Genomic DNA, 11532 nt, shown 5'->3' on the forward strand with positions numbered 1-11532 from the left:
CATGAAAGTGAAGCCTTATCTATATTTAAAGTCTTGATGTGATTCTTGTTCTTCCATCCAGGCCTATCTTCATTGAGTTATTGCCAAAGAAATCAAACTTAAACCTTTCAAACATTCGTGAGAGGGAGATAGAGCCAAACAGGTCGCTGCGCGAAGAAGAGGGAAGGATGGCGTCAGTCGACTCCGAGCACGACATCGTCATCATCGGTGGCGGTATCGCCGGGGTTTCTTGCGTGGAGCAGCTGGCATACTCGTGTCCCGAAAGAAAAGTCAAACTCTTCACTGCTTCTCCTGTCGTGAAAGCTGTCACAAACTACAAGAAGGTACGAGGGATGAACTTTAACTTCAATCAACCAATCAAACATACAAAATAATGATATGATGCAGTGAAACAGTAAAAAGGAAAATCTTAAAAATGTAATATAATTTATCATCAAAGGGCAGGATGAAACTTATGTGCAAAAGTCTTAACTTATTTACAAAAGTATGAATTAAACACATACACATCTATGCATGGAGGCCTACAAACACACACATCATACAACATGGCTTGCTGAGTTTCAGGTACTTGTAACTTGGAGTTGATAACAAAAGGTATATTTTCTTTTCCCCAAAAATGTAGAACCTAGGCAGTATAGTGGTTGACTGGCATCACAGCACATACTAGCACTTAAGTTAAACCTGAAGTCAAATATGAAAAAGTCTGTCATAATGGGTTGTTAACCATTGAGTATCAAGTGTTTGTCCGTGTTCTGATCAAGATTTAACAGACTTGGTTTTGAACATCCATCCAGCAGACTTGCCTTTCATAAATTCATGACCAATCTCATTAGAAACAGTTTTTTGGTTTCATCTGTTGAACACTCACTGTCATGGATTTCTTTTTTTAAATGTGCACTTTCCTCTCACTTTGAAATGAGCCATTTTTTGCCACATCTTTGCACTCCAGGTCTAGGGCTTGCTGCTAATTCAGCTCCGCATCCCCCTTCACTCCTGCTGTTGCTATTATTTTCTTTCCCCATATAATATATTCTTTATCCTTCTGTTGTTCCTTATCTTGTTTGAAGTTGCCTCCCTATTCATCTTTATCCTTCACAGGTTGCACCCTATGATCCTTGGGATCATCACTGGCCTACCCCTACCTTTTGTCTGTTCACCCTGTTGCTTTAAACCCCCCCCCCCCCCCCCCCCCCACTTACCTGTTTGGTTCCCTCCTTTGGCTTCTATTATTAAACCCACCCATTTTTTTTTCATTGTTCTGTGTCCCTAGCCCTCCTCAGACTGTGCTTATTGTGTGAAGTCCATATATGTGATTGCTTTCCCAGCATGTTTGTCATTTTGCCTCTGACAAAGATTCTACCTTCTATGTACTACATGTACATAGGAAGGTCAGGCCCCTTTTGACTCCATTTTACTCTATTTGGTGGTCGCTATTGGATAAGCAGTTTTCAACAGCTCTTTGTTTACTACCTTGAAATGTGTTTTTCTCAATCAACAACTAAGAAAAACATTCCATTTTATGTGCGTGTTATATTGTCCCATTAATGATCTTGCTGAGCAGATGTCACGTGCCTTGGAGGAGTTTGACGTGGAGGAGAAGTCATCGCAGTGGCTGGAGCAAACTCACCCCAACGTGGAGGTCATTCATGCCAAGGTGACCGATCTGCATCCCGACCAGCACCTGGTCAAGACGAAAGATGGCCGCAGCTTCCCCTATGCCAAGGTCTGCTTGTGCACCGGTGGCCGGCCCAAAAAGATTGCAGAAGACAACCCATACATTTTGGGTAAGAGCTTGATGTGTGATCACAAATACTAGTACCAGGGTATGTGCTATTTGCACAATAATGATAGATTCTGAACATTAATCTAATCATAATCAGGCAAATAAGCTTGGACATTGAAATAGAATACAGTGGACTCCCGTTATAAGGAAGTCCTCGGGACCAGCAGTTTTGTTTCGCTGTATCGAAATTTCATTGTAACCGAACAAATAAACACTGAAAATACATGGAGTGGATAATGTTGCGGCCTGAATTTTTACTTCGTTGTAACAGGAATTTCGTTATAACCGTGTTCGTTAAAACGAGAGTGCACTGTATGTATGATTAATATCCATGGTGAAACAATGAAAATATTGGTAAACTTATAATAATGTCAGTTCGGTTCTTTAGATAAAAGCACATATTACTGCGGCAGTATTTCTTTGGACTTGAAGAGACTCCATGTGTATACTGTAGATTTGCTGTGAAATTCTTCCAAGATAAAAGTGTGGAGAGGCAATTCTTGTAGGTTGATGTCTATCTACTGTAGAATACAGTGTACACCTGTACTTCATAGGATGCTCTTAAACAGGACGGAATTGCCTAAAACTGTATCTTATGTCTAATACTGCTTTGCTGAATCAAACATAAGACAACCCTGCAAGTATTGCTGTACTGATTAACCTTGTAGCATTTTTGGTCTGCTATTGCCAGGGCTGCACACTAACCCATTTTTCTAATGGTCCGATCTGTCTGTTGGACGAGTAGGTACCCAATTTTTCCATATTTCAGTTGTCTATTCCTGAAAAAGTTACGGGTCCGACAGTGATTTTTAGTGGTTGGGGACCGTTGCACCAGTGCCAGTGTGCAGCATTGGCTATTCATTTGTTTTCATTCTTGAAGAGTCACTGATTCATTTTCATTTTCAGATTGATTATTTCATGTGCACTCTTGTACATCGGGATATGATATCCTCTACATTCATCCCTTCATGTCTTGCTATGTATTCACATATACCGGTGCTCACTGGTATATATTATATTCAGGATAAGTCCTATCATCCAATGTAAAACATTACTTGTCTTCTATCAAATTTCAGGAGAAAGTGTATTCTTAGGTGTATTGTAAATATAGATAATGATATATAATTATATATCAATTTATATAGCGCAAAACCTATAGACATATATTCGTCTGCACTGCAAAATCTTCTGATGTTCTTGATTATGATAGACAGTTAAATGAAACGATGTGTTTTGAGTCATTGAATAGTTTAAAGGGATTGGACATAGTTTTGGTTGAGACCTAACTTCGGGTTTCTGATTTTTTTGGTGAGATAATAAGAAACCTCTTATGAAATGCGAAGGAATATGTAATTCCAAGAGGAATTCAACGTTTATTTGATGAAAATTGATTTTGAAATGGCCGAGATATCCAAAACAGAACGATCCTAATAAAAGGTCAGACCCACCTGTTATTACGATAGCTTTATTTTCCTTTGTTTTTGGATGTCTCAGCCATCACAAAACCAATTTTCATTGAATAAACTTTGAATTCCTCTTCAAATGGTATGCTTTGTACTATTTCATAAGTGGTTTCTTGATATCTCACAAAGCATTAAAAACCAAATTCTCATCTCCACCAATACTATACCATCCCTTTAATGTACTTGTCCCCATTTTCCCTTTTCACAGGAATCAGGGACACAGAAAGTGTGCAAACCTTCCAAGAGCACCTTGAGGGAGCAAAGAGGATAGTGGTGGTCGGTAACGGGGGGATAGCCACCGAGCTGGTGTACGAAGTGGAAGGTTGTGAGGTCATTTGGGCCATCAAGGATGCCTCCATTTCCAGCACGTTTGTCGATGCTGGCACGGCGGAGTTCTTCTTACCCCATGTGGCGGCTGATAAGGAGCAGTCGAACACCGGTCCATCAAAGCGACTCAAATACACATGTAAGCAGTTTCTTTCATTTTTTTCATGAGGGATAGGGTGGCTTATATTCCATGTACATACCCAAAGGCAAAGATGCAAATTCTGGAGTCAGAAAGCAGGCCTGAGCATGCAATGGACTTTGCCGTTTTAAAAAAGAAGAAGAAGAAGAAGAAGAAGAAGAAGAAGAAAAAAAAAAAACACTTTTACACACACACACACACACACACAACAAATCTGTGACAAAACAGTCGATGAGAAAAAATGCCATGAGGAATTTCAGTTATCGTAGTAGGTGCCTCAGTGAACAGGGTTCAAAGGAAAAAGGATAACTGATCCGCCCTAATTTCAATTTGTGTTTGGGACACAGTGGACATCCAAAAATTATTTAAGTCTTGGATGTTACAAGATAAGCTTGTACAAAGGTCACATAATAGGGGTAACAGGTCCAGGGGGCAGATCCAGGAATTCCGTAAAGGGGAGGCGCCTTTACAAAATTAAATGGGGGCGCATGCCCCCCCCCCCCCCATTTTTTCTTTTTATTTCTTTTGTTTTAACAAAAAATAAAGAGGGGGCCCGCGCCCGGTGCGCCCCCCTCTGGATCCGCTACTGAGGTCAACTATTACATCAGTTTGTACATGTAGGCATCTTTGACATTTTGAATTTGAAATGTGACTGTGTGTGTAGGGGCATGAAGATAATAAAAGAAACAGCTAGATTTAAAAAAAACACAGTAAGTGTGTGTCACTGTGTGAGGTCTTTGGTTTTCCTGCCATGCATCTAGGATTTTTGCCTACAGATACACTTTGAGGAGTCCTGATATCTTACAGATATGTTTCTTTACAATTGAGGGGGTCGGTGCAATATAGTGCTAACCCACACAATAGTCATTTTGAGATAATCGCTGTTGAATGTTTGGAAAGTCCATACATTGTACATTAACAAAACATGAATGCATGCATTTTTTTACCATCTTACTGCTTGAATTCAAATATGATATTTTCACGGAGGTTAGAGTGATGGATAAGGATTATGAAAATGCATGTAACTCAATTTTTACAAAAGTGTGGGTTAGCACTATATTGCACTGACCCCTTCAATTTCATAATCAAGTGTTCATGACAGTGTGTGTCTGTGTGTGTGTGTATGTGTGATTCATTGTAGCAACTAAATCTACAGGATGACATCTTTCAGGAATGTGGACCAATTAGCCTCCACTAGTTAGGGCATTTTAGAAAATTTCTGGACCATCTGTGAAAAAATTGCTTACCAATAGCTTTCTTCACCAGTGTGTTCATAAAGGTGTATACTAACACCTCTCAATTAATTCCAACCCAATTCCTTGTGGAAAATTCTGGGGAGCCAATCAAAGTTGGGCACCCGGAGGGGGGTGGGGCAAAAATGGAAAAATATATATTTTTTCCAATATAAGCATGTGAGATGTCTAATTAGGGGTTTGTGGGGGTGCTGAACCAATTCCAACCATTAGTTTTGAGTAAAAACTACTATCTGACCGTAAAATAGGCCACACCTCCTTTTTGCCCCCGCCGAAATACGTGAATATTGGTATTTGTATACCCATCTCATTGGGTTTATATAGTGGGTTTTTAGGGTGCACTGAAAACATTTGTGTGCGATGGAAAGTAGTCGTTCCCATTTCTCTTATATCCATTACACCAAATGTAATCCTATTACTGCTGGACATACTTATTAAATGTTTGAATCTCAGTAAGTTCGAACCAACATCCTTGTGGGAAAAAAAAATAACTGGGGAGCCAGAACAAGGGGGGGGGGTCAAATAATGGGAAGATTTTCTTTTTCAGTATTAGCGTGTGAGATGTCTAATTATGGGTTTCCGGGGTGCTGAATGGATTCAAAAAATCAGTTTTAGGTAAAAACTACCACCTGACCATTAAAATAGGCCACACCTACTTTTTGGACCCGCCGAATCATGTATTGTTGGTATCTTACACATATCTCAGTGGGTTTATATAGTGAGTTTTGTTTGTTTGTTCATTTCCATCCGAGAAGATGGCTGGATAGCCCATATTCAGCTACGTAAAGCTGGTCTTCCATGGGGTCCAGTTGGATGTGAGGCGGGACCACTTCACCGGGTTAAACACCCTGCTCTTTGCGATGAATGAATGAAGCAGGATCTTTTACGTGCATGAGCTGTGACTCTCTCATACACGGGACCTCCATTTTATGTCCTATCCGAGGGACAGAGTGTTTTTGCCTCTTGCTAGAGGGGACGGTATGCTTACACACAACATTGCTCAGTCCAGACTCGGGTTCGAACCCGGGCCGCGTGATCGTGAGGCAGACGCGCTACCGACTGAGCCAACTGACCGCTCTAACTCTTTAAGTTTTTAGAAAGCTAAATTGAGTTCTATCATTGAATTTGAGCTATACCCGCTTTAAAAAAACAGTGTGTAAAACACTGCAACATAAGTGTGCAATTGGAAGTAGTCGTTGCCACTTCTCTTACTTTCATCATGCCCCATTATAATCCAACAGAAATGTATCTCAATAATGAAACCTTGGTACTTTACCCTACTCCTCGACATCGATCTCCCTCACTGCTCTCATCAGCTGTTTGGTTGATGTTCTGGCAAGAGTTACCATGACATTTACCGCAAGCAGAAATACACTTGACTCCTTACTTTTAACAACTGCACCTAAGTGTGCTACAGTCCCCCTCACAGTTGCAGCTGACAACTTTCAGCAGATAGTCCGGTGCGATGGGGTCTGTTGAAGGGACCCGTGCGTAACTTTGGTCACCGAGCTTCCATCAGTAGTCCAAGACTACTGATTCTGGAGTTTGCCACATTGATGGAGTTTGCAACATTAGCCAGTCTCTGATTTGGAGATAAGCTCGTAGAGAATGCTGCGCTGCGGCTTCTGTTGTCGGGGGCAGTTTCTCAGGTTTGATGCTCCCAGCAGCAGCCCGCTTGCTGAAGATGTCAAATCTCAAGTCTCCCGAGTCTTTGGGTGGTTTTCCATGGAACATGAGCTTAAATAATTTACAGCCGGCTTTAAAGATATCATCTTTCTTGGCTTCGATGTCCACAAACGCCTCCATGGCCCTTTCCGCCTTGTCAGTCTCGCAGAGCTTGTTTACCAAAGTTGAAATGCTGAACCCAGAAATCGCTGACACTGTATCGCAGCCGGAGAAGCTGTGCAAGGAGATCAAATACTTCCGGTATCTCTCTGGGAGGGCCTCCCTGATCTTTGCGATATCATAAGATATTTCTTTGGATCTTATGAGGAAGATGGGGTGGTCTGCAGCATGGTGAATCAGCAAAACCATGATGTCGGTGTCCTCAGCCCTTACCTCAACAGGAGAATCTTTTGCCTCATCTAGAGCTGCCCGGACTATAATAGTGTCTGCATCATCGTGGCATTGCTGTACACTGGTCCCATTTCTACTGAATGTCTCAGCAAGCAGCAGAATGAGCTGGGCCTTGTTGCTCTTGTTGTCGAGGAACTTTTCTCTTGGAACGAGGCTTTTGATGTCTGGGTGAATCAGAATGTCACTGCATGCATTCTTTGCTCGTCTCAGGTGATCATGGTCCTTAGTGGAGCTGCCGTATCCATCCAAGACCACAGTGATTTGGAAAAACTGGCTCCCAGTGGACTTCAAAAACTGGATGTAGCTCTCTGCAATGCCCTTCCAGGTGAGGTTAGCCTCCCACTTCACGTTGTGCAGGAGCCACCCATCATCAATCACCAGACTCGTGCAGGGGGTTTGTTCAACGGGTTCCACAAATGCCTTCAGAAATCTTGCTAGGGTAGCCTTGTCTGGCTTTCGCAACTTCTGGTCTTTGTCAAATAGAGGCATTTATTGTTGTTGGCGTCAACTCAAATCGCACAGCTTCTTTGGTTTTGACTTTACGCTCACCGATGATGATTAGACGTTTCAAGAGCTTGAGTGAGTCAATAACCAGCTTCTTTCAATTGACTTTGGGTCCACTTCTCCGGCTGTCTAATGACTCCACTTTGTGCTTAGTTTCCATTGAATCCAGAACCGTTCGTCCATTCATCTTGGCCTGCATGGCTCTGCCAACCTCCTCTGCCTGATCAGCGTTGACTGGGTCCTCTGGAGTGCTGCTGAATCCTGTTGAAAAGGATACTAGGGTCTTCTTGTCCCGTGTAACCTCGAAGGGGTTGACCTCCTCCAACCATCCGACAATGGTGTTGACAGCATCTTCGTCATTCTTCATCTGGGCTCTTGTGAAGTCTGTGTGGTCAGGAACCTCATGCTTGTTCATACCTTCGTACCTTGTTCAAGCCCGTGGTGAATGAATAAGAAGTGGTTTAGCGTCTGAATCCAACACCTGTCAGAAGATTCATTACGGAATCGTCGTCTGTTTAGACCGCTTGAGGATTTGGCCTCACGTATGAATGTGGTTTCTATCGTGATGTCAGTCCATTTACCTGACCACTCATGGTCTGAGAACCTGACTGCATGGTTTCCATACACAGTGAATTCGGCAAGAGCTTACCAAGTTCACTGTGTATGGAAACCATGCACCCTAGCAAGATTTCTGAAGGCAGTTGTGGAACTCGTTGAACAAACCCCTGCACGAGTCTGGTGATTGATGGTGGGTGGCTCCTGCACAACGTCAAGTGGGAGGATAACTTCACTTGGAGGGGCATTGCCAAGAGCTACATCCAGTTTTTGAAATCCACAGGGAGCCAGTTTCTCCAAATCACTGTGGTCTTGGATTGACACGGCAGCTCCACTAAGGAACATGATCAGCTGAGCGAACACAAAGAATGCATGCTGTAACATTCTGATTCGCCCAGACATCAAAAACCTCGTTCCAAGAGAAGAGTTCCTCGACAACAAGAGCAACAAGGCCCAGCTCATTCTGCTACTTGCTGAGACATTCAGTAGAAATGGGATCAGTGTACAGCAATGCCACGATGATGCAGACACTGCTATAGTCCGGGCAGCTCTAGACGAGGCAAAAGATTCTCTTGTTGAGGTGAGTGCTGAGGACACCGACATCATGGTTTTGCTGACTCATCATGCTTTGAACAGACCACCCCATCTTCCTCACAAGAGCCAAAGAAATATCTTATGATATCGCAAAGATCAGGGAGACCCTCCCAGAGAGATACCGGAAGTATTTGATCTTCTTGCACAGCTTCTCCGGCTGCGATACAGTGTCAGTGATTTCTGGGTTCAGCAAATCAACTTTGGTAAACACGCTCCGGAAAACTGACAAGGCGGAAAGGGGCACGGACGCGTTTATGGACATCTGAGCTAAGAAAGATGATATCATTAAAGCCGGCTGTGAATTATTTAAGCTCATGTTCCATGGAAAAGGGAAAAATTACCAAGGTTTTAATATTGAGATACATTTCTGTTGGATTATAACGGGGCATAATGGTAGTACGAGAAGTGGAAACGACTACTTCCAATTGCACACTTATGTTGCAGTGTTTTGCACACTGTTTTTTTTTTAGAGTGGGTACAGCTCAAATTCAATGATAGAACTCAATTCAGCATTCTAAAAAAGTCACTATAATAAACCCACTGAGATAAGTATAAAATACCAATGATACATAATTCGGCGGGTGCAAAAAGTAGGCGTGGCCTATTTTAATGGTCAGGTAGTAGTTTCTAATCAAAACTAATATTTCAAATCCATTTAGCACTCCCAGAAACCCCTAATTAGACATCTCACATCCTCCCATTGTTTGACACCCCCCCCCCCCTTTGTTGCCTAGGTTTAACTGGCTCCCCAGTTTTTTCCGCAATTATGTTGGTTCAAACTTATTGCGAATCAAACATTCAATAAGTATGTACAGCAGTGAAAGGATTATATTTGGTGTAATGGATATAAGAGAAATGGGAACGACTACTTCCCATCGCACACAAATGTTTTCAGTGAACCCTAAAAACCCACTATATAAACCCAATGAGATGGGTAAAAAAAAATAGCAATATTTGCGTATTTCGGCTGGGGCAAAAAGGAGGCGTGGCCTATTTTACGGTCAGATATTTGTTTTTTTCTCAAAAATGATGGTTGGAATCGACTCAGCACCCCCACAAACCCCTAATTAGACATCTCACACGCTTATATTGAGAGAAACAAATGTTTTTCCACTTTTGCCCCGCCCCTCTCCGGGTGCCCAATTTTGATTGGCTCCCCAGAATTTTCCACAAGGATTTGGGTTGGAACTAATTGAGAGGTGTTAGTATACACCTTTATGAACACACTGGTAAAGAAAGCTATTGGTAAGCAATTTTTTCACAGATGGTCCAGAAATTTTCTAAAATGCCCTAACTACACGGGGGATGGGGGCAATTTGTATTGGATCCATGGATGCTATTAGGGGACCCAGTCTAATTTCTGTAAGTCTATATTATTCTCTCTCCCACTCAGTAACAAAGTCTACAGAGTCGGACGACAAGCAGAGAGAAAGATCCAGCCTGGGCAGCGCCCTCGGCCCTGACTGGAGTGCAGGGCTGGACATGAAAGGTCAAGGGTCACAGTCCCATATGGTACACATTGAATACCAATGTGAGGTGAGTTGTTAAGTTATTGAAGTAAGTAGACAGCTGTGAACATCCAAAGCATTGAGACAGGGAAACTTCTTAAAGAAGAAAAAAGTGAATGGATAGATGTGTATGCCAATTGTGTCAACATACAAAACTGTAAGTTGAAGGTGAAAACCAAAAGAACAATGGAGAGTATACACAAGACAGTGTACAATGCAAATACACAATACACACATGTACTACATATCATGACATTATATATTCAAAGTGTGGAGGAAGAAGTAAAGGCAATTGCCCTGTTGAGGCTTCTGCTGCTTATCAAATACAACAGTTGTATTTTGAACAGTGAGACCAAGAATGAAACAAAACAAACATGCAAACAAAACACACTGGCAAATAAATTTGAAATGATTGAAAGTTTAAGTAAAATTTTGATTTCTAATTTCCCAGTTATATGGCTGCAAGATTTTGACTTTTGTTGTTATGTTTCGAAAATGCCATTCACAGATTACGTTTTGTAGAATTTTTGAGTGTTTGGAAAAGATGCCAACAAAGTGAAAAGAATGAGTTGGACTCTATTCTTCTTATTGGTGTTTCTTTTTGCACCTTCTTTAGGTTGATAGGATTCTATCTCCAGAGGATTTTCAAAAGCTGAGTGTGGAAGAGACTGTTCCAACATTTGGAGACAAAGCATCAGAATGTGCACCCTCATGGCGCATCTACATCAAGCTTACAAATGGCAAAATCTACGGTTGTGACTTCATCGTCAGCGCAACAGGTGTGCTACCAAACACCACCATTCTTGGCAGCATCGGTGGTCTGAAACTTTCGGAGGATGGAGGGGTCGCCGTTGACGACCACATGAGGACTAGCATCGGGGATGTGTATGCCGCGGGCGACGTGTGCACGGCAACATGGGAGCCTGCTCCGAACTGGACGCAGATGCGTTTGTGGTCGCAGGCACGCCAGATGGGCGCCTACGCCGCCAAGTGCATGGTGGCGGACGAGTGCAGCGAGACCATCCCACAGGACTTCTGCTTCGAGCTCTTCGCCCATGTCACCCGCTTCTTCGGCTTCAAGGTGGTGCTGCTGGGAAAGTTCAATGGCCAGGGCCTGGGGACGGACTATGAGGTGATGCTGCGCATGACGAAGGGCGTGGAGTACGTGAAGGTCGTCATGCACAATGGGTTGATGAAGGGTGCCATCCTCATCGGAGACACGGACCTGGAGGAGACCTTTGAGAATCTGATCTTGAACGAAACTGACCTCAGCCCCTTTGGGGTTGACCTCTTGGACCCAAACATAGACATCGAGGACTATTTCGACTAA

The 11532-nt window shown here is 42.7% G+C and overlaps 1 protein-coding gene across 1 annotated transcript; it reads left to right on the forward strand.

The window, feature by feature from the left end:
- The first annotated feature begins 167 nt into the window (after positions 1-167).
- LOC139717799 (pyridine nucleotide-disulfide oxidoreductase domain-containing protein 1-like) lies at positions 168-11532 on the forward strand. Its single transcript, XM_071629298.1, has 5 exons — positions 168-323; positions 1562-1784; positions 3455-3712; positions 10088-10230; positions 10819-11532. The coding sequence occupies exons 1-5, from the start codon at positions 168-170 to the stop codon at positions 11530-11532; spliced, it is 1494 nt and encodes a 497-aa protein (XP_071485399.1).

This window comes from Diadema antillarum, unplaced genomic scaffold (assembly GCF_040938485.1).
Source record: "Diadema antillarum isolate AM-2024a unplaced genomic scaffold, OU_Dant_1.0 scf00000082, whole genome shotgun sequence".
NCBI classification, from domain to species: Eukaryota; Metazoa; Echinodermata; class Echinoidea; order Diadematoida; family Diadematidae; genus Diadema; species Diadema antillarum.

Coding starts and splice junctions, on each gene's coding strand:
- LOC139717799 (XM_071629298.1), top strand. CDS start 168: ATGGCGTCAGTCGACTCCGAGCACGACATCGTCATCATCGGTGGCGGT. Junction 324..1,561: donor CTGTCACAAACTACAAGAAG/GTACGAGGGATG, acceptor CTTGCTGAGCAG/ATGTCACGTGCCTTGGAGGA. Junction 1,785..3,454: donor AGACAACCCATACATTTTGG/GTAAGAGCTTGA, acceptor CCCTTTTCACAG/GAATCAGGGACACAGAAAGT.